This window comes from Rhineura floridana, chromosome 7 (genome assembly GCF_030035675.1).
Source record: "Rhineura floridana isolate rRhiFlo1 chromosome 7, rRhiFlo1.hap2, whole genome shotgun sequence".
Taxonomy (NCBI): Eukaryota; Metazoa; Chordata; class Lepidosauria; order Squamata; family Rhineuridae; genus Rhineura; species Rhineura floridana.
In genome coordinates this window covers 108,479,038-108,502,926 of record NC_084486.1, presented here as the reverse complement: position 1 = coordinate 108,502,926, position 23,889 = coordinate 108,479,038, and the positions used below count along the sequence as shown (strand labels likewise).

The 23,889-nt window shown below is 41.8% G+C and overlaps 1 protein-coding gene across 3 annotated transcripts in view; it reads left to right on the top strand.

The window, feature by feature from the left end:
• CUL3 (cullin 3) overlaps positions 1-23,889 on the top strand; it is a 90,067-nt gene that overhangs the window by 54,526 nt on the left and 11,652 nt on the right. For all 3 annotated transcript variants that reach the window (XM_061636803.1, XM_061636802.1, XM_061636804.1), the window contains exons 4-10: positions 5,800-5,960; positions 10,732-10,846; positions 11,919-12,147; positions 15,140-15,285; positions 18,252-18,428; positions 19,737-19,907; positions 20,533-20,640. In XM_061636803.1, coding sequence (XP_061492787.1) covers positions 5,800-5,960; positions 10,732-10,846; positions 11,919-12,147; positions 15,140-15,285; positions 18,252-18,428; positions 19,737-19,907; positions 20,533-20,640 — 1,107 coding nt within the window. The remainder of the gene's footprint in view (positions 1-5,799; positions 5,961-10,731; positions 10,847-11,918; positions 12,148-15,139; positions 15,286-18,251; positions 18,429-19,736; positions 19,908-20,532; positions 20,641-23,889) is intronic.

Genomic DNA, 23,889 nt, shown 5'->3' with positions numbered 1-23,889 from the left:
TCCGGAATTTGCAAGCAGACTGGCCGTCCCTGGCATAGACGAGCCGATTTCTAGTCTAGTCTCTAGATCCCTTTTGCCGAGGGAAGGAGATTCACATTTAAAGGACGCCACTGAGAGGAGGCTGGACTTTGCCTTACGCAAAAACCATGAGGCCACCGCTTTCTCCATGCGAGCCTCTGCATCAGCTTCCATCTTTTCCAGGGCAGCAATGATGTGGTTGGATGACCTCTTAGATGATCCTAATCCCGATCCTGTCTCTCTGAGGAGGTCACTGATGAAATTGCGCAAGACAGCGGTGTTTGTGGCTGATGCCACCTTGGACGCAAATCAGCTGGGAGCAAGAGCTATGGCAGCTCAGGTACTCGCTCGGCGGACCCTCTGGCTTCGTCACTGGCAAGCGGACTCTACAGCCAGAGTTAATTTATCAAGGGCACCTTATTCCGGCTCATTACTCTTCGGCGAGGAAGCCCTAAAGGCAGTGCTTGTTGACCCCAAGGATGCTCGAAAGCCTGTCTTGGCCACTGTCAGGAACGTTGATCGCAGGCCCTCAGACGTTTCACCTCATACCGCACGACCCAGCCCTTTCGAGAAACGCGGGCCGAGGGACGAGGCCGCGATTTCTGAACCTATGATTTCCGTCCCTCCAGGGGAGTCTGGAACAGACGTTTCCCAGGCAGAGGTCAGTACCAGGGGTGCAGAGGTACCTCAATGTCCTCATATAGGGGAGGGTCTTGCCAGCACAGACAGTACTGACGCAATACTGGTTGGGGGGAGACTGCTTCTGTTTGGAGACCATTGGCTGCGTCTAACTCAGGTCGCCTGGATCAGAGATCTTTTTTGTTATGGCTATGCACTAGAGTTTTCGGCAATCCCTCTGGATAGATTTCATCCCTCCCCTTGTCCCAGGGCACCAGCCAGGCACTGCATCATGCAGACAGCCATACATCACCTCTTGGACACAGCGGTGATAGAGCCAGTCCCTACAACAGAGAGGTCGGAAGGGGTGTATTCCCTCCTATTTGCTGTGCCCAAATGAGATCTGTCATGGAGGGCGGTGTTGGACCTCAAGTTCATCAACCGTTTCGTAAAGTATCACAGGTTCAAAATGGAATCCCTCCACTCCATTACAGAAAGCCTTCACGAAGGAGACTTCCTGGCTTCTATCGACCTAAAGGAAGCATATCTCCATGTGCCTATTTGCATAGCCCACAGAAAATTTCTTCGGTTTGCTTTCGGCCCCCAGCATTTTCAATATCGAGCAATGCCGTTCGGCCTGTCATCTGCCCCAAGAGTATTTACCAAGGTGCTACTCATACTAGTGGCTTACCTCCGGCTTCAAGGGGTGCATATCTACCCCTACTTGGACAATCTTTTAATACGGGCAAGTTCCAGGGAGCTGGCTCATCACCATCTAACGCTCACGCTCCATGTCTTGCAGGCCTACGGCTGGCTAGTCAGTTTCGACAAAAGCCATCTCCAACCAACCCAATGCCTACAACATCTAGGGGCGATATTGGACACCCTGCAGGCGACGGTGTTCCTGTCTCCAGACCGCATAACTGCTATCACAGACATCGCACGGTCTCTGATTCACCACGCAACCGCAGACGTCATGCTTCTAGCCAGGGCTCTCGGAATGTTGGTGTCCACCATCCATATTGTGCCATGGGCTCGAGCTCATACTCACCAACTCCAGTGGGCCTTGTTGCCGTTTCAGCAGGACATTGCCAGGTCAAATCATCGAGCAATTCCCTTGAGCCCTGCGCTGCGTCTTTCATTCCGCTGGTGGACGAGGGTCCAACATCTCACCCAGGGCACTCCGTTCAGAGAACCCCGCAGGACTGTTATCACCACAGATGCCAGTCTCCTCGGCTGGGGAGCCCACTGCAACTCCCAGTACGTTCAAGGGGTTTGGACCACAGCAGAGCAGACTCAGAGCATCAATTGGCTGGAACTGAAGGATGTCCACTTAGCTCTGCTCCATTTTCAGTCTCTGTTCCACTTGGACCATGTTCTCATTCGAACGGACAACACGTGTGCCAAATCTCATTTAAACAGACAAGGGGGGACCAGGTCCCGTCCTCTGCAGAACCTAGCTTCCCTTATATTTGACTGGGCAGAGCAACATCGGCAATCCTTAAAAGCAGAACATCTCAGAGGAATTTGGAATGTGACAGCAGACTGGCTCAGCAGACAACAGGTCTTTCCGGGAGAATGGAAACTTCATCCGACCATTTTCCATCTTCTCCAGTGTCGGTTCGGCGTCTTCTCAGTCGATCTGGACACGACAGCGGAAGCGGTGGATGCCCTGTCGCTACTGTGGTCGGATGGCCTATTGTACGCCTTCCCTCCAATACCACTGTTAGCCAGAACCTTGAGGAAGGCGCGACGCGAGAGGGCCAAACTGGTTCTGATAGCTCCATATTGGCCCCGTCAACAGTGGTTCTCGGATCTCCTTGCCATGTCAGTGACGGACCCTTGGACGCTCCCAGTCAGGCCAGACCTCTTATCCCAGGGCCCAATATTGCATCAGGATCCCAATTGGCTCAAACTAACAGCGTGGCTTTTGAACGGGGACATTTAAGGTCTGCTGGCCTGTCTGATGCTGTTATTGACATTATTTTGGCCTTGAGACAACCATCCACCACCCGTATATATCAACATACTTGGGTGGCATTCTCCAGGTGGTGTCAGTCCCAGCACCTCGATCCTTCCCAGGCCACAATACAACAGGTGCTGCAATTCCTTCATAGGGGCCTCCTGATGGGACTGAGACCCGACACCTTACGTAGACATGCATCCACTCTGTCGTCCATTCTCTCAGTGTCCTCCGCTGGTGCTCCTATTGCCTTGCACCCGTTCATCAAACATTTTCTGAGGGGAACCGCGCTACGCTCGCTAGCTGTATTCCACCGTTTTCCCACATGGAGTTTGTCGAAGGTCCTACAGGCTTTACAACGCCCTCCGTTCGAGCCCCTTAGGACTGTGCCTTTACGTCTGTTGTCATTCAAGGTCCTGTTGCTGATCGCGATCACCTCTGCGAGACGAGTTTCGGAACTGGGCGCATTGTCTTCTGCCCACCATCTCTGTGTCTTTCACAAGGACTCTGTTGTGCTGAAGACTGATCCTTCCTTCCGTCCCAAGGTCAATTCAGTTTTCCATTGCAACCAGGACATTGTTCTTCATTTTGTCCGAATCCTACCCATCCTCTAGAGAAGGCTTGGCATTCATGGGATGTTCGGAGGGCTCTCAAGACCTACCTGTCTAGGACCCAGGATATACGACGAACTGAGTCTTTGTTTGTATCCTTTCATCCACGTTCTATGGGGCATAAAGTAGCTAATTCCACCTTATCCCGCTGGTTGCGTGCATGTATTACCTTAGCTTATGAGTCCCTTAAGCTTCCAGTTCCAGCTAGTATAACAGCTCATTCCACTAGGTCAGCGGCCACTACGGCTGCTTTTGCTACCAACGCTCCTGTTGCTGATATTTGCAGAGCTGCTGTTTGGTCTACCCCACACTTGTTTATAAGGCATTACAAAATAGATCATTATGCCTCTGCCGATGCCTCTTTTGGCAGATGAGTGTTGCAACAGGTTCTTAATGATGATTAGGATGTGGGTGGTCCCTCCCTGTTATGGGCTGCTTTGGTACATCCCGCTTGATGGCAGTCCTCCTATGGAAAATAGACCATTGGTCTCACCTGAAGGGTGATTTTCATAGGAGGACTGCCATCATGACCCTCCCTGTTGGAAGATACCTAGATATTTTTTGGGGTTTTTCATATATTCCTGTTACGCTATTATATTTTGATTTACTAGTGAAGTCAAGACTGCTATTACTGTTATATCTCTATGTTAGAGTCATATTATTATGAATATTGCTATTGTGTTATGTTCTTGCTGGTAGGCCCATTGGCCTTTTTTCCTGCATTTTTAGATATCTCTCTTTGGACTCGCTGCAAATGAACTGGAGAGTGGGAGGGGCCTGATGCCCCTAGTCTTGACTTCAAAACATTCTTGCCTTCGGACGATAGGTGGAGCTATAACCCGCTTGATGGCAGTTCTCCTATGAAAATCACCCTTCAGGTGAGACCAATGGTCCAATTTGTGCCACTTGGTCTGTCTGACTATATAGCAAACGTGTGCCACCCAGTTTAATTATTCATGTCTTCGAAGGTCTAAAGTATTAGGATATGTGAAGTATTGCTTTCATTATTCATCTAATAATATATTGGATTATTAAATGTAGTTAATATAATTAGCATGCAGCATTACTTTATGGAGTGTTCCTTGCATAGTTTGTGTCTGCTCAGTGCAGGTTGTGTCTAATATTTATTTAAAGCATATTTATGCCATTTGTAGGCAAAAATTATCCTAGAGTGGTCTACAGATCAGTAAAAAAACAAGACAGGTCTTGCTCCCAAGCTTTTACAATCTAAAACACACAAGAGAAAAGGGATGAGGAGGGAGGATGAAAAAAATTAACTCTGGCACCAGTTATTAAAAGTTTCAGTTGGGATAGAAACAGTTCAGGTATCCTGATGGAATGACTGCTGCTAAGTGACAGACAAGGGGGGAAGCAGAGCTGATGGATAATACTTACTTGTTGTGATTTTATGCCAACTTTCATTCAAAGAGCAGTGAGCGTTTCTATATTGACTTATGGTCATTCCTATTTAGCATCAGGTACCCTGAAGCCATTTGTGCTCTCCATTTCCCTGTAATAAGTGTTCTCTACAACATGAGTACATAGAGATGTAAAATTTTTGGACATTTTGGACTGGTTTTTCCCCATCTTTTTTCAGGGAAAAAATGGAACTTTTTGGAAAAATTGAAAAAATGCAATATTAGCACTTTACAGATTGAAAGTCACTTTGTTACTTTAGGAACATCGAATGTAATTATGTACAAGTTGATTTGGCATACAATTATCACATTTGGTATATTAAAAGTACATTTTATTCAAACAATTATTACAAATTGAATTTACTTTTTTAAATATTTACTTTTTTTGTAACAAATGGATCTACAAGATCCTGAACTGTAAGGAACCTCTTTATGAGGAACCAGTTTATGAGGAGTAGGCAAAAGCAATTAAAAAAAAAAACACAGAGGAAACCATCAGCATTAATAAGAAAGAACATTACTCATGTCTCCGCTAGTCCTCCACAGTGTCAAGCAGACATAAAGCATCCATTCCCACAAAAAGAACTAAGAAAAAGGGGGGGACCAAGATTCAATGAAATATTTTATTTACCATGCTAAAATAAAATATTCCATAATCCGTTTTTTTCTTTTGTTTCCAATTTTTCAGGAAAAAAAGGGCTTTGGGAAAAAATAGAAAAAATAAGTTTTTCTCTTATTTTTTCTGGGGGGTTTCCGGGCTTTCACATCTCTGAGTATATCTGTCATAACTCACAAAATAGTTTTTATGGTATGGAGTCTGAGCTCTGTTGTATCTGTCAGGTCTACTGTCTTTCAAATTGTAAAGTTAGATTGTATATATTTAGGGGCATGTGTGATCAATGATAGTGTGTTCTGATCTATTAATTTTGCCTTAATTTTAAGACAATTGTTTTATGTAAACAGTAACCATTTATACAGTTATTGTGATACCAATTTGATAAAAATGTTGGCAGGGAAAGTGCATTGAAGGTTGTTTTGGGGAGTGGTGTCTTTCTCAGAAGCAGCTCTAAGAACAAAAAGGGGTGTGTTCATGTACTTCTAAGCACTCCCTTTGGATAAACTGTATAGTAGTTGTATTGAATATAAATCTTTGCATTCATTTTAATTTTAGGACCGTGTATATGTACAACAAAATAATGTGGAAAATGTCTACAATTTGGGATTAATCATTTTTCGAGATCAAGTTGTACGTTATGGATGTATTAGAGATCATCTGCGACAGACTTTGTTGGACATGATTGCAAGGGAACGGAAAGGAGAAGTTGTAGACAGGTACACCTGCAAAAAAGTGCTATCTTTGAGATTATTCTTGTGAGATCTCTGGGTTTTGTGTGCCTGAATTAAGTTTGCTGCTATTGTGCTTTTGTTTGCATTTTCTAAATATCATGTTTTTTATTAATAAATTTATGTGTAGCATGCCATCAATAAATATTCCATGGATTACTAAAAAGTAAAATAGATAATCAGATTCAATATTATAGTTGAAACATTTGTTTAAAAAAGTCATCAATATATTCACTATCCATTTCTTCTCTGCCATTTTAATTATTTGCCAATTTTCATTCCTTACCATTTTCAAACCAAATTGAAACTCGATTCTTTTTTGGCTACAGGTTGCCTATTGATAGCTTATGGAAAGGCAGCAGGCATTAGTTACACTTTGGTTTCTTCCTTGGAGCGCTTGGGAACTTCATTCTCAAAAGCCCTTTGCTTCTAAACAAATTGTCTTTCTTTAAACAAATTGTCCTCCTATTTGCAGAGTGTTACTGTGTCAGAGCACTAGTAGCTATTGCAATTTCATTAGTAATTTACACAATATTTTAACTTGTCCAACTCCACATTGCAACATAACGCTGAGTGCATATCAACATGTTGGTATCTATCAGTTTATATGGATAAGTTATTGTGTAGTTCCTATTCAAGTTTCCTGTTTTATAATTCACATCGTTCCTGAGCAGAATTGCACACTACTTGGTTGCTATGGCTATTAAATTATTGTGGAGAAGTTGTGAAATTAGTGGATTGTTGTGTGTACCTGGGTGCACTTGAGGGGCACTAAGCAAGATCAGTGACTTAAAGATGAAGTGCCTGAAATTTTCCAGAAGAGCCAGTAGCCACTGAACAGATCAGTTTTTTTCTGAGATAAAAATTACATCTCAGCTGCCTGCCTGGTATGTCACATCATTTCATAAATATCCATAATTGAACCTGAGCACATTGCAAACCTCAGGTCATTATAAGGCATAAAATAGGAATATAAGATCACCCAGTTGTGTTCAGTGAGCAATCTTGATACATTACAGGATAATGCCTTTGGACTCAAAGTCTGTGATTATTTACTAGGCTCTTTGATGAAAACCATGACAATGAATATAGCACTTGACCTCAAAAGTCAGATCCCCTCACTCCTCAATACTTTACATGGGAGTGGATGAAATTTGTAGGCATAGGAGCTCCTTTAGGGTGGATATAGTATGCTTTTATGCAGGGCAATTTAATATGTCCTTTTTTAAAAAAAGAAAGTGTCTAACATTTATTTTAGAGCAGAAGTGGATGAAATTTGCACGCAAGGTCATCCTGTCTGAGTGCATGAATCCTGCCAAAGTTCAGAAGGATAGCTACAGTGGTTTCCCTGCAAGGGCTTCTATTACAGTGGGTAAAAAAGGATCACTTAATCTCCCCCTAGTGTTTTTTTAATTCATTTGATAATGCAAAAATGAGAAAGATGTTCCAGGTTGTCAAACTGCAGACAAATATTACAGGGGCTTTTGTGCTAGGTACCTTTTAAAAAGTTGATATGATAGGGAAGGAGGCTAAAAGAGATTTGCTTTCTGGGCACTCATTCTCTCAGACTACATGCTTGATCTGTCAGTCACAATGGGGCTCTTCCTCCACCCTCTCCCCACTCTGGCGTTTGCCCTTGGCATTTTTCCTTATATGATTAGCTTAAAGGATTGCTTTTGCTTTTAGAAGATGCTTGTCTGCAGCATTTTTTTGATATTTAAATCATTGAAGTGCCATGAAATGCTTCATGGCTCTTTCTTACCTGTGTTGCCTCATATAGATTGTACTGTACCTCTGACAAGCCCAAAATCCCTCCAAGACACCCCAATTTGCTTTGGAATTCATCCAGTGTACACCCCCTAATGATATTGTGACATAGATGCTCATCTGCTTCTTTGTTAGCTGCATACATGAAAGCCTGCTTCTCTCTCACTGGATCAGGGTTCTGTGTTTCTGGATAATTACACCTCTTGGAAATACAGATTTGTATGATCGTTGCTAGAACCCTTCCCTCAGTTTTGGTCCAATTTGATTTATGTAGAGTGAAACTTCTATAGCAACAATACATCAAGATTATGGATTCACTTTTAATAATTTATAAATATAGGTATTATGTTTTATATTAAATTTCAGTTTCATTTTGAATGAGATTTTTAGAAAAAAAGACACAGCTTTTAAAATCTGATTTAAAATAACTGATTTTTAAAAAATCTGATTCATAATAATACTTAGCACTTTCTGAAAGTACACAGCATTTTGCATTCATGCTCCGTAATTCTCTTACTGTGTAAGACAGGCCAGTATTATTACCCCCATATCGCTGATTTCTTTTGGGGGTGGGGGTGGTAAGGAATGGTAACTTATCTCTAATGCCACCTAAAGAATTAATGGCAGCTGGAATGATTGAACTGAGAGCTTCAAAGTTCATAGTTCATCTTCTTCAGCTGCTATAATGGTGACAACCAGAAATCGCTATAGCCATGAAATCCAGTTTAGTAGCCAGCACTATATAGTCTTCACATTGTGTTACAACAATCTCGAAAACGCCCACCCAAAGAGCCTTGCCTTAAAATGCCTCCTGAAGAACAGCAGCAATGCACATTTTTTAAATCTCAGCATAGGTTATATACTATAGTCTCAAAATAAGATCAGAAAAGTCTCTTCTTTGTGCTATTCTAGCTCTTCTTTCATCAATTTATTTATTTATTAAATTTATTAGGCGTCCATCTGGCTGGCTGTTCAGCCACTCTGGGCGACGTACAAAATAAAAACATATAAATACATTAAAACATTAAAAAATCTCAACAATAATAATAAAACCTAACCCACCCCAAAAGCCTGCCTGAAGAGCCAGTTGAAAGCACCTTGTCCACTTCATCGGAGGGAAGAAGTTGGAACCGATCCCACACTACCGGAGCACCACAGGCTGCCTCTGGCTCGCTCACTGTGTCCACAGTGCACGGAATAGCACTCTTAATACAATCAATTTTCTCTGTAAAGTGCTTTGCAAACTCATCACAGGAGGCCTTAGCATGTTCCATCGGTTCCGGGGCAACTGGACTGACCAGGCTCCGGACCACTTGGAACAGCCTCCTGGGACAGCACTCTGTGGACGCAATAGAGGCAGCATAAAAATCCACATGGTAGGCTGCTGCAGCCGCTCTAACCCGTATGTGATCGTCGTCAGAGTGAGATTTCCACACCGGCGCTCTAGCCGTCTCACCTCCCGCCTCAGAGTTTGCAACCGTGAAGTATACCACGGTGCTGTCTGAGCTCTATTCAGGGGGAGAGTGAGTTTCAGAGCCACCCGGTCTAATGCCCCGGTGATTGCAACATTCCACCCCTCCACCAGGGTCTCAACCGAGTGCCCGTGTGCATGCGCCAAAGAATCCCCAAGCGCATTCAGGAATCCATCTGGATCCATCAGACGTCTGGGGCGGACCATCCTAATGGGTCCTCCATCCCAACAGAGAGTTTGTGGCACCAAGAAGTCCACCCTCACCAAGTAGTGATCTGACCATGACGAGGCGATGGATGTATCCCCAATTTTCTGATCACTTCCCTCCTCTCCCGAGACAAACACAAGGTCGAGTGCATGGCCAGCTACATGGGTGGGCCCTGTTGGAATAAGGTGCAGCTCCCAGGAAGCCATGGTATCCATGAAGTCCTATGGTGCCTCTGTGAGGATGGCCTCCGAATGTACATTAAAGTCTCCCAATACTAACAAGTTTGGGGACTGCACACGCACATCCGAGACCACCTCCAGTACCTCGGCCAGGGAGTCTGTCGTGCAGCGGGGTGGACGGTACAAGAGCAGAATCCCTAGACTGCCCTTTGGGCCCAACCTCCAGTACATGCAGTCAACAACCTTGGTCTCATGGAGAGGAGGCCTGGTGAGAACCAGGGACCTTCAGTAAATCGAAGGCCAGAGTATGGAGTCAAGCATCCCCCAGCTATCTTTCAGCTCTGGACAGACCCAGAACAGGAGACAGATATTACGCATCTCTCCTTAGTTCCTCTTACTTGACGTGGCCTGCCCCTAGCACTCCACCACCATCTGTCTCCCAGCTTCGTTAGATATTGGCCTCCCACCCTCCCCCAATCACTCCCCTCTGATTGACACATGCCCCTGACACTAGCTTCCACAACTCAGGCAGGCCACCCACCCTTAAAACCACCAAAAAACCCTCAAAAAACCCACCAAAAAAACCCCCTCCTTCCCCCCACCAACAATTAATTTAAAATCATTACTTATCGACCAGGCCCCCACACCTCTGTGGGTCTGCAGCCTCCTTCCCTCTTCTGGGTAGCAGGACAAGCCCTTGCCCTTGTGTTCCCCCGACGTGGATCCCCCAAAGGGGCGACCCCACCGGCGGCGGACCCGCCCTACAGGAGTCCTGCTTTTATCTGCCAGCCCCTCTCAACTGCTGCAGCTGGGGTAGGTGGTACTTGCTGGCAGAAACTGCTGAGTCACAGCTGATGGGGCCTGGGTCTGCAAGGAGGCAGGTCTCTCACAGAAGTCCCACAAGTGGAGTCAACCCAGCAAGAGCAGCAACAGCAGCTAGATGGTACACTTGCCTGGCGTCGTCTCTCCTGTAGAGATGTTCTTGGGGGGACTTCCTCTCCCTGTAGAGTATGCTGGAATGATGAGGGTCACTTGTGTTGATCTGGGAATGGGGTGGAAATTATATGAGGATGTGCTGAATGGTTTTGAAAATTCTGTTTCTGCTAAAATTAATCTGTATTAATATTTTCACAGAGGAGCAATAAGAAATGCTTGTCAGATGTTAATGATTCTAGGCCTTGAGGGAAGATCAGTCTATGAAGAAGACTTTGAAGCTCCATTTTTAGAGATGTCAGCAGAATTCTTTCAGGTACAATACAGTTTTCAAGTGTATGTGGGATGTTAACTTCACTGTTTTCTATTGTATTTATCTGATTAATGAATTTGTTTGACAGTACTTGCAACTGTACATTGCAAAAATCTCTCCAGTTAAATTTTTCCAGTTAAGGTTTATAATTGTACTGGTAGATACTGACTTATTTATATTGCTTAAAGATTTACTGTCCCAAAGACCAAAATAAAACGATTCCCTCCCCCGCCCTGAAAATGTGAACATGCTTGGTTGTTTCCAGTGATGCTTATGAGCAGAACAGACTTCCACTCGTGCAATGCAACTTTGCCTTCCTCTCCTCCCTGAGACCTCTGTGTTTTTTCAAAATCTGCTCTGGATGGTTGGGGGACACTCAGGAGCAGAATTTGGGCTGCAGAGGGAAAGAGAGGGATGTGACATTTTATTGTGCGAGTGGAAATTCTCTCGTACAACATTGGATTCCACTCTTTATATAAATTGTACAAGCAGCGTTCTGCTCATGTGTGGGGTCTTTTCACTTCCATCCCTTTATCGTGGGAGCCCTTCCTCTCCATGCATGTACTCAGATTCAGTAGATCCACATAAAGTGCAAGATGCTGCCACTAGATAGAAATACCTGTTTATCCTCTCCCCCGCCCCACCGCCAATTCATGTACACACTAGTTTACAGATGGTGTAGACATTTATCCCAGCAAATATGTGCAAGTCTATATTGTTGGGTTCTAAATTAGCAGGTATCACTGCTACACTATGCCAGCTCTGAACATCCCCTTAAATTAGCAGTTAGCAGTTTTTCAGAGCTGGTGTAGTATTGCAGCTGAGAGACTGAGTTACAAACTGGGAAGTTTCTACTTTGATTTGTGCTTGTTTTGTGTGCATGAGGCGAGCCCCAGCCTCTCAGCCCCACCCATATAGTGTAATATGTGAATAATAATAAAGGGCTGTATGGGTTACAACAAGGTAAAGGTTATAGAGACTGATTAGGTGTATAGGAAGGGAGGAAGTGTGTTTGTAATAATTCTGTCATAAGGTTTTAATATCACATGGTGTGCCTCTGCTTTGTTCTGTTCAGATGGAAAGCCAGAAGTTTTTAGCAGAAAATAGTGCTTCAGTTTATATAAAGAAAGTAGAAGCTAGAATTAATGAAGAAATAGAACGTGTGATGCACTGCCTTGATAAATCAACTGAAGAGCCAATTGTAAAAGTTGTTGAGAGAGAGCTTATTTCCAAACATATGAAGACTATAGTGGAAATGGAGAATTCTGGTCTAGTTCATATGCTGAAAAATGGAAAAACAGAAGGTAAGTCCAGGATTATGCCACTTACAGACACTTCACTAGGTTGTTTCGATTGTGTACAGAGACTATTAGCAAGTATATAAGTATAATGTTATGTATTTCTTAACATTGATTCCTTTTTGTTAGGATATGTAAACTGCTTAGAGATTTCTATTGAAATATGAAGTGATATGTAAACTAAATTAACTAACTGAGAACCAGAAGAACTATGGATTGAAGTCAGAGACATTATCAGGGAAGAATGCAAAAATACCTCTAGTTAAAAAGAGAGAAAGACCTCAATGGATGACTGACGAAACTCTTAAAATGGTTAAAGAAAGAAGGGAAGCAAAAGCAAAAGGAGATAGAAACACGGTTAGAACCCTAAATGCAATAATACAGTAACTAGTACGTAGGGACAAAGAGAACTATTCAAATAGTTATTGTACAGAAATAGAAGAGGACAACAAAAAAGGTAGAATAAGAATCCTATTCCAAAAGATTAGCTAAATTAAAGCAGAATTCAAACCAAGAGTAGGGATGTTAAATAATCAACAGGGGCACACACTGACTGACAGAAATAAAATAAAAGGAAAATGGAAGCAGAACTGTATAAAAGAGATGCAAGGTTGACATTCATTCACGGAGGAACCATATGATGAAGAACCAGAAATTTTAGAATGTGAGGTGGAAGCTGCTCTTAAAATACTAGGAAGAAACAAATCACCAGGAACAGATGGCATACCAATAGAGTTGCTACAAGTTACTGAGACTGAATCTGTCCAAATTTTGACAAAAATTCATCAAGAAATATGGAAAACTAAACAATGACTCACAGCCTTTAAGCATTCAGTATACATCCCAATTCCAAAGAAAGGGGATCCCAGGGAATGCAGTAATTATCGAACTATTGCCTTAATATCCCATGCAAGTAAAGTAATGCTCAAGATTCTACAACAAAGGCTCTTACCATATATGGAGCGAGAAATGTCAGATGTCCAAGCTGGATTTAGAAAAGGAAGAGGTACCAGAGATCATATCGCAAACATACGTTGGATAATGGAAGGGACCAAGGAATTTCAGAAGAAAATCACCCTGTGCTTTATAGATTACAGCTAATCTTTGATTGTGTAGATCATGAAAAAATGTGGAATGCTTTAAAAGCAATGGGAGTGCCACAGCATCTGATTGTCCTGATGCGCAACCTATACTCTGGACAAAAGGCTACTGTAAGGACAGAATATGGAGAAACCGATTGGCTCCCAATCGGAAAGGGTGTGAGACGGGTGTATTTTATCACCCTATTTGTTTAATTTATACACTGAACATATCATACAGAAAGCAGGATTGGACCAAGATGAAGGAGGTGTGAAAATTGGAGAGAGAAATATCAATAATTTAAGATATGCAGATGATAGCATTCTACTAGCAGAGATCAGTAATAATTTGAAATGAATGCTGTTGAAAGTGAAAGAGGAAAGTACAAAAGCAGGACTACAGCGGAACGTCAAGAAGACTAAAGTAATGACAACAGAAGACTTATGTAGCTTTAAAGTTGACAATGAGGACATTGAACTTGCAAGGATGATCAATACCTTGGCATAGTCATTAACCAAAATGGAGACAACAGTCAAGAAATTAGAAGAAGGCTAGGACTGGGGAGGGCAGCTACGAGGGAACTAGAAAAGGTCCTCAAATGCAAAGATGTATCACTGAACACTAAAGTCAGGATCATTCAGACCATGGAATTCCCGATCTCTATTTATGGATGTGAAAGTTGGACAGTGAAAAAAGTGGATAAGAGAAAAATCAACTCATTTGAAATAGGTGATGGAGAAGAGCTTTACACATGGTATCATGGAGTGCGAAAAAGACAAATAATTGGGTCGTAGATCAAACCAGAACTATCACTAGAAGCTAAAATGATGAAACTGAGGTTATCGTACTTTGGACACATAATAAGACATGATTCACTAGAAAAGACCATAATGCTGGGAAAAACAGAAGGGAATAGAAAAAGAGGAAGACCAAACAAGAGATGGATTAATTCCATAAAGGAAGCCACAGACCTGAACTTACAAGATATGAACACGATGGTTTATAACAGATACTATTGGAGTTTGCCGATTCATAGGGTCGTCATAAGTCGTAATTGACTTGAAGGCACATAACAGCAAAAAGTGTGTGTGTAAATTTTATTTATTTATTGCATTTGTATACCACCCCATAGGCCAAAGCTCTCTGGGTGGTTTACAACAATTAAAAACAAATATGGAAATTAAAAAAAAACACTTTTAAAAAAAAGCAATTTGAAAACACATGCTAAAATGCCTGGGAGAAGAGGAAAGTCTTGACCAGGCGCTGAAAAGATAACAGTGTTGGCACCAGACGCACCTTGTCACAAACATCATTCCATAATTTGGGGCCACCACTGAGAAGGCCCTCTCCCTTGTGCTATCCTCCAAGCTTCCCTCAGAGTAGGTACCCAGAAGAGGGCCTTTGATGTTGAGCGTAGTGTACGGGTGGGTTCGTGTCGGGAGAGGCGTTCCATCAGGTATTGTGGTCCTAAGCTGTGTAAGGGTTTATAGGTTAAAACCAGCATCTTGAATCGAGCTCGGAAACATACAGGCAGCCAATGCAAGCAGGCCAGAATAGGTTTTATATGTTTGAACCATCTGGTCCCTGTTACCAATCTGGCCGCTGCATTTTGCACAAGCTGCAGTTTCCGAACCATCTTCAAAGGCAGCTCCACGTAGAGTGCATTGCAGTAATCCAACTTGGGGGTTACCAGAGCATGGACAACTGAATTTGTAACCTTGCCCTCAATTTTATGGTAATTTGGTCTTTAAGTGGACACTTCACATTGACAATTCTTAAAAATGTTTTTATTGTAAACTTTTCTATCCTATTCACCAAAGAGACTCAAGGGTGCATACTACTCTAGCATACCTAATTATTATGTTGTGATAGAAATACCATATTGTTGGTAGTTAATAAGCTTTCTACCTTGTTGCAGATCTTGCTTGTATGTACAAGTTGTTCAGTCGTGTGCCGAATGGTCTTAAGACGATGTGCGAGTGTATGAGCTCTTACCTGCGGGAGCAAGGTAAAGCACTTGTATCTGAAGAAGGAGAAGGAAAGAATCCAGTTGACTATATTCAGGTAACTAAAATTCTTAAATTTCATTATACTGAGAGCAGTTCAAGTGCTGTTCTAAATGTTCCATACCAGGACGGAACAAAGAGAAATTGCTGAGAATCTTGTTCCCTGAAGTGTTTTTTAAACTTATTTCAAATGTGTTGATCATCTCACTTAACAGTGTCATTTAACAGACTTTTTCAAACAAACTGATTTTTTTTTCTTCAAGTGGAAAAGGACAGCTAGAATAGGAAAAGGCACCTCCTTCATGGTCAGGAATGCAATATCCTGATCTTGTTTCTAGATAAGGAAGCACCTCTCCGATCAGTCCCCAGATAAATTCCTGCTTTTGTTTTCAAGTAGGCCCCCTAACATGCTCCCCTAACATGACCAGTGTTGTCAGGTCACTGCCCAAATCTACACACTCCCAACAAAACATTTTTCTTATCTACCACAGGCACTGCTTCACCAGGGAGTGGTACTCAAACACTGATACGCAGGAGGGAGTGCAGACTACTGCGCACACACATTGAAAGATTTTATGAGGGGGCTTGTGGAGCCATGCAGGCTAGCCCTGCTCCTACCAGTGCATCTGGCAGCCATGTCCCCACATCTGGCAGCCATGTCCCCACCTTCTGCACATTCGGAGCCACCTTTCAAGCCCTTAGCTATTTGTCTCCTTCAAAAGTATCTCGATCAGTTTCCATGGCTTCCCTAGTCTTGCTGAGATGGTATACTACAGCTCAAGAAACGTTCAAATCCTTGAAGAGGGGCCACCACTATAGCAACTTTCTGGAAAAGATGTCTTTGAAGGAGATACATAGTGCAGCTACATGATCGTTGCTGGATAGTTTCAGTAAGCTGTAAGATAAACACTTCTCACCTCATATGAAGGTACCTTTGTTTTGCATCCTTAGAGAGTCAACTCTGGAAGGTTGTTAGCCTTGGGTTTACTGTCCAGGGATGCACAGCTTTTTGATACCCGCATGCTAGCTGTCCTCTGCACTTGAGGAGTGAAACAGAATCTGTACTTAACAGTAAATTTGTCTTCCTCTTAAGCAGGGGTGGGAAACCTTTCTGGTTACACAGGCTAGATCCTTATCTCTCTCCCACCCCTACAGGCCAGCTTTTACAGGTGAGCTGGACAACCCACCTGTCATCTGATGTTACAACAATGTCAGGGGATTGACCACTTTCAAAGTCCCTTCCACAGAGCTTTCCAGCAAATCCCCTTTCAGCCAGGCCCTGCCTTTATGTGTGCCACACCTGGCATCATATATGACATCAAGTGTCAGGCAAGTGCATGTGGCTTGCCCAAAACAGCTTCACAGGCCAAATGGGGAGGCCTGGAAAGCTAGAGGTTCCCCACCCTGCTCTTAAGGGAGAGAAGATAACTTGACCTGTGCTTTGTAGGGGAGTTATATTCTTTTTCTCTTCCCGTTTAACGGGAGGAGTTGTCTGCTTAAAGAATTGAGAGCAATAGACTTTCTCTGTTCTTTTTTATGTTCTTTGCTGTCCCACAAGTACCGTTGGTGCCTCCCCTGACCTCAGGAAAAGGGGAGTTCAAACTGCTTTGTCCCTTTTTCCATTCCTGGATAATTTCTGTTAGAAGCTCCTATTCAATTCTGGTTAGAGTGTCTGTGGATTACATGTTCTTGGGTTATTTCAGTTTTCTTTTTATGCCACTTTGGATTGAAGTGTCTAAAAGTGAAGGGAGAGGCTTCTCCTCCAGAAATAAGCTTGCCTCCCTGGCCCTGAAGATGGGGCCCTTTTCCCATGCTAACTGAGATCCTCTTCTTGAAAAACAGAAAATCACAATTAAATACAGAATTTCTAGAATCTGTTTTTCTTACCTTAACCAGATGTTAAATAGTGTTCTAAATATTTTACGGCAATTTTATTTATCATTAATTATTATTTATTTATTAAATTTATATCCCACCCCTCTTCCCAAAATGAGCCCAGGGCAGCAAACAGGCAATAAAAGACTAAAAACATTTATAAAACATCTTAAAAACAAAACACTTTAAAAAAAGACTATAAAAACATCTTAAACATGCAGTGTGTGAAGATGTCCTTTTTTCTGTCCAGAATCTCCGATCATTCAGCTTTACTGGATGACCCCAGGCAAACCTTTTCCCCATATTATCCCCGCTTACTTGCCTTTTTTAAAAAAAAAGAATTAAAAGCCCCAAATGTTGTAACCTTTGCTCATGTGGGAATCACTCCAGCCCCTTGATCATTTTGGTCACCCTTTTCTGTACCTTTCCCAGCTCTACAATAGCCTTCTTGAGGTTTGGTGACTAGAACTCCACCTGCTGAAATCTTCTTTTTCTACACAACCATTAAAGGTGCAGGAGCCCAATCCTCTTTGCACCTGGCCACCAAACCTGTTCCCCAGCCCTTATACCAGCAGCAGCAACAACATGATAAGGCCTTCTGCTGGCTACTTCCTGTACTCCACAAAGCAGCCTGCATGCTCTCCTCCTTCTGTTAACAACATGGAAATGGACTGCCTTCAAGTCGATTCCGACTTATGGCAACCCTATGAATAGGGTTTTCAAGGTAAGCGGTATTCAAAGGTGGTTTACCATTGCTATCCTTTGAGGCTGAGAGGCAGTGACTGGCCCAAGGTCACCCAGTGAGCTTCATGGCTGTATGGGGATTCAAACCCTGGTCTCCCAGGTGAAAAATACAATGCAAAACCAGGTGGTACAAAGTCTTTTTTAAAAGGAGCACAGTTCTTTACATTCTTCCTGCTGAGGCTGAGCTCGAGCAACCACCACCCACTTTTCTTCAAATACACTTCAGTTGCCAGAAAAAAAGCACCCTGAAAATGTCTTGAATATCCACCATGTGATGCCATCAGTTTGGATTTTAGAGATTCTTCCTTATAGAGCAAGTAGTTGTCAGTCCTATAACCTCACAATCGATGTGATTTTCATACAGCATATAGTAGAAAAAATAAAAATAGGCTTTGTTTTTCTAAGGGTTTACTGGATTTGAAGAGTAGGTTTGACCGCTTCCTTCAAGAATCTTTCAATAACGACAGGCTCTTCAAGCAAACCATTGCGGGTGACTTTGAGTATTTCCTCAACCTTAACTCTAGATCTCCAGAGTATCTCTCATTATTTATTGATGACAAATTAAAAAAAGGAGTCAAGGGGGTAAGTATATTTTCAGTTACATCTATGCTAATTTGTGGCAAAACAGCAGTTTAAGCTTGTTTTTCTGTGAACTATTGTGCTCTTATAAAGCATTTTAATGTAGCTGTTTTAACTTTCAAAATGCAATAAATAGTGCAGTTGAATGAACAAATTCTATATACTTATCATAAATTTGTTTGCAGTCTCATAAACTGTATGTGTGTAAATAAAAACAGAAAAGATTGGAAATTGTCAAACAATTAAAAATGCTATGGGATTTTTAAATGTTTCTGATGTCTTGAGACTTCTGCAAGAAACAAGAAATAGTTATATGTTAGTCCAATTTGTATTAGATGGCAAATGTCAGTCTCCAACCAAGTACATTTTTGAGCTATATATACATATGACATCACACAGCATGATGTTGGGGGCAGGGCAGCAAGGACAGCTGGGCAAATTGATGGGCTACGTAGTGGTGGCCTCAGCAGGTGAGTGGGTGGGAGGCAAGCAGTTTAAGTGGGGAGTGTGGGTCTCTGGGGGATGGCGGCAGGGAGGGGGAGGTTTTGGGCAGTGTGTGTACCTGTTCCAGCTTCCTGTCCGTTGTGTAAAGTGGTTCTCTGGTGTTGCTCAAAGCCAAACGAAATGAGCTACAAGGTTGACCAAATAGTCTTTGGTCACTTTTTGGTTCCTTAGAGGCATTTAACACTTTGCAAGGAAGAGAACCAGCTTTCTGATCTGAGCCTTGTGTCCAAATATGATATAGGCAATAGTATCACATAAAGCCCTTAGAAAACGGTTCATATGAAGCAGTTACTGCAGTTAAACTTTTAGTATTGTAAATGAAGTATTTAATACCTCTGACTTGCTCTTCATTTGTCATCCTGTTAGTCTTCACATTTTGAGAAGCAGTTTAGACAGCAGCCATGTTTGACGCTCCACTGCCCATAGTAACATGAAATATAGAATAGAGACACCCTCCAAACATTTGGAGTTATGTGAGATAAGTGAACTAAGGATCTGTGGCTGCAGCTCCATCCCATGTATCCACTGTATTTTTGAAGACGTGTCTCCTTTTAACATGGAATGTTTTTATCACAGTGGATCACAGAAAATGGGGTGGTTGCATAAAGTGTGAAGCTGTCTTAAGAATGCTGTGGCTGCTATTCTACACATTACCTAGGAGTAAGCCCCAATGGGACTTATTTCTGAGTAAACATGGATGGATTGTGCTGTCATTGTTATTTCTTAATTATAGTATTTTGTGGGCACAATCTAGCAATAAAGATTGGCAGCATCTGATTAAAAATAATGTTGTTTTTGTCTTTACAGCTAACTGAACAAGAAGTAGAGACTATATTGGACAAGGCAATGGTTTTGTTTCGGTTTATGCAAGAGAAAGATGTATTTGAACGATACTATAAACAGCACTTGGCGAGGAGGCTTCTGACAAACAAAAGTGTTTCAGATGACTCTGAGAAAAACATGATATCTAAGTTAAAGGTAAAGTCAGTCCCCACAATCTTCTACTTCATAGTGACCAAAGTTTCCCTTTGTTTCTGGTTTCAGCCCAACATTCAGGTGTAATAATTACAGCTATGGTGGGATCATTGTGGTGTGCTACTTGCCAGTGTACTTCAATTCTTTTTAAATTCTGAAAAATGCTAACTTTCTGTATTTTTAAATATTAAAGGCAAGGCACTAAATTTTTATTTATTATTAACAAAAATTGTTTTCTAGGTCTGTCTATACCATTTTAAAACATAAAATTGCAATGTTTGGAACAGCAGTTGGCTTCCTGCCAGAAAGCTCAGTAAGTGAGGGTGGGAAATAGAAGGGGAGAGGAAAGCAGGCCTTGTCATTCTTCCATATCTTCATAGAAAGTGAATAAGTAATGCTTTCTCTGTTTGTTCTTGGAGAAGGATTATGGCTTATGAGAAGTGTCTGGATGCATGTGGCTCAGCATCTTAATGGTTCTCACAAAGATATTGTCAGACCGGAAAGCACCCCACCTTGTCCTTCCAAGTGGTTATCTCTTCCTCTTTTTCTCCACCTCCCCCCCCCCAAAAAAAAACCTTCATAGAATTTTTGGATCATTGAAAAGGAATCTTTCTTTTCATTTTTGCAGACTGAATGTGGATGTCAATTCACATCGAAACTGGAAGGAATGTTCAGGGATATGAGCATCTCAAACACAACAATGGATGAATTTAGGCAACATCTACAGGCAACAGGGGTAAGAAGCAAACTGCTGAGTCTGAACACTACTTTCAGTTCTTCTGATTGTTTTTGAGTAAAACATTCTGAATGAAAGATTGCTGTTTTATTAATTTTTTTAAAAAAAATTGTGTCGCTTTTTTGAAAACCAGCACACACAGCAGCTTAACAATAAAAAAAAATTCAACATTGTAGAATGTAAAGCAGCAACAAGAGAAAAAACTGAACACCAATATTTCTAGAATGAAGTTTGAGATAAAAGGAATAGCAAATGAGAAAGGGCAGAGTCATTTGAGAGAGCAAGAGGTTATTGGACAGCTAGTGGTGGGGGAATAAAAGTAATGTGAAGGGATATATCTAGATATGATGGCAGAAAGATAAGGAATGGGGGAAACCACAGAAACTTTGAAGCAGACAGGAAGCTGGTGTAGGAATTTGAAGCGGCATTATGTGGTCTGTACAATGAGAGAGAAGAATGCTTGGGCAACAGAGTTCTAGACAGAAATGAAAGGGGTCAGTTTTGACAGTGGAAGATCAGTGAGAAGAAAATTGCAGTAGTCAAGACTGAAGATGGACAAACTATGGATTTTGTTGAGAGGGCAGTGAGAAAGGTGTGTATTGTTATAGTGTTGTAAAAAGAGAAGAGCCATGACTTGGCAACACACTACTTTTGCGGAGCAAAGGAAAGGGAAGAATCAAAGATAAACCATAGCTTTATGCCTGATTCACAGGGTGGATGTTGATGTTGTCAGCTGATAAGAGAAGATTGGAAAAAGAAGTTTAGTCTTGGACACACTGAGTTTGAAATTGTTATTAAATATCTAAGTAAATATATCAGTCAGGAGTTAGAGGAGGAACATCTGGAGCACAGAGTGGGACAGAGCTGCCTGTCATCAGCACATAGATACTACTAAAAGTTGTAGGATTTTGAGGTTATCCAAAATAGCAGAGGGCTGAGAACAGATCCCTATGAGCCCGTGGAGAGAGGGAAGGCAGAGGAAAAGCCTTCCATCCCTGGAAATGTTGTATAAGCTGTTGGGTAGGGAGAGAACTATTTGTTTATTTATTATTTGATTTATATCCCACCCTTCCTCCCAGCAGGAGCCCAGCTAAGCACTAGCTTAAGACAGATGGTATTTAGAGAAGCAGGGAATGTGGGTAATGGTAGCATGTTTCCAGAGGAGAGGCCAAAGTTGATTTATGTGATGATGAAGAATCAGTGGCAGGCCAGAAGGGATGTGATAGCATCAAGGGGACCTGTGGAGGGATTATTTTAATCTGAATTTTTTTTTAGATCACTTAGCATTAAAAATATCCAATCAGTGTACAAGGAAGAGGATGCATATTATAAAAACAATAACACATCATAAAGCAGAATGAAACATGTTACGACATGATCACAGTGCCAGTTGTGGACAATTTACGAATAACAATCCTAAACTAGGAAAGACTGAGTGAATAAAAAGGAATTCGGTATACATTGAAAACCCAAGATTGAGAGGGAGTTCCAGAAAATGACTAGGCAAGAACAACACAAATATAGGCTGGGGAAAAGGAAAGGTTTGGGGAGGGAGGGAGATAAGGGAGATCAAGTTAAGGGAGGAATAGTTTATTGGGAGAGCAGGAGAAACTCATTAAGAATTCATAGCATGAGTGAATTAAATTGAATTTAAAGAATTAACCAAAGAGAAGCCATAGTATCAGTTGACCGCATACCACAGAAAGGAGCAAGAGGGAGGGCATGGGCATGGTGCATGATAAGTATGAATGGTGGGGAGTGTGTGTCTGTGTGTGTGTGGGGGGGGGAGAATTGAGATAAGCTGAGAGAGAACAGATGGGATGGAATAATGTTAGGTAGCCACCAAAAGACTGAGCATAATACACAACTAAATAGGATGGAATATGAGATAATTCGGAACCCAAATTCTGCGGCCAGTCCTTTATTCTGCTTCCCACTGAATCATGGTGCATCCAGTTTGAAGCTTACTAGCTTGTTAAGGCAAAAGGCAAACTGAAACACAGTGCACAGGGCTTTCTCCCATCACCACCATGACCCTGCACCTTGTAACTTTGGGGGCCTTGTATACTGAAAGGGAGAAGAAGATGTTCTGATCCCAGCAAGAGAAGCACCCTTCAGCACAGTTGCGTTTTCATTGTGCAGTGCTAGTGGGAGTGTTGCCTTCTAAGCTACACAAGAGAAGTAAATAGTTTTAGCATTGCATGGTAGTAATTATAATATTTATTAAGGCAGGAAATTGGTGGGCAGTTAGGTCCTATTCCAGAGTAAGTGTTCACTTTTGGATTGAATGAGCATTTTAGATCTTAAAAACGAAATCTTCTAAATGAACTGCTTCACCAGCAGGTGGCACACACTTACTTTATGTGATTGGCAATAATAAAATATAGTTAAGCATCTGGCAGTATTTTAGTGAGTACTGTGCACCATTTAAATCCTTTTGTGTTATGTGCATGTAAAAAAAGAATCAAAGTCTCTAGGTTATCAGAGTTGCATTTGTAGGACTCATAACTGATTAGTTCATTTTATCAAATGGACTTTTAAGCTTTTGATACTTTACTTTAGGACCTATTGAGACCTAAGGCTACTTGGCTAAATCCCAAAATAAATGAGACCTGTATAATGGAGCAAATAGCTGAGGGGGCATATTGACATTGGAAAAATGGTACTGGGGGAAAGGTTGAACTGCCTCCGCTCCTCCAGCACCAGGATCGTGATGAAGTTCCCGTCTCTATCCCCATATCTTATTTCTATAGTAATTGAAGATTGATTACATTTCCTGCCTTTAAATGTCTCATTTCCTTTGACCTTCAACTGACAGTTTTGTAGTGTATCAAACAAATACTGGAATTGTTCCCTCTACATTTTGTTACATGTTTCATATAAGAATGTGATCCAGGTTTGTTTGTTTTTTGTTCCTTGATAGCTTTGATGAGAATGTATTGTTAATTACAATTTGGCTATGTGTAGATTAGAATTGTGACAGAATACTGACATTCTTACATTAGCAAAAGCTTAATATAAAGAACCCTACTGGATCAGACTACGGATTCAGCTGGTCTAGCAAGCTGTTTCCAATAGTGGCCACCCAAATGTTTCCAAAGGGGCCCTCAAGCATGAAGGCATTAGACTTCCTCTGTTATTTATCCTCAGCTTCTTGAGTTCAAATGTCTACTGTCTAAGTTTAACTATCCTGGCTAATAAGTTTTGATAGAGCTATCTAATGCACTACAAGCAGTTGGGGTTTAGCAC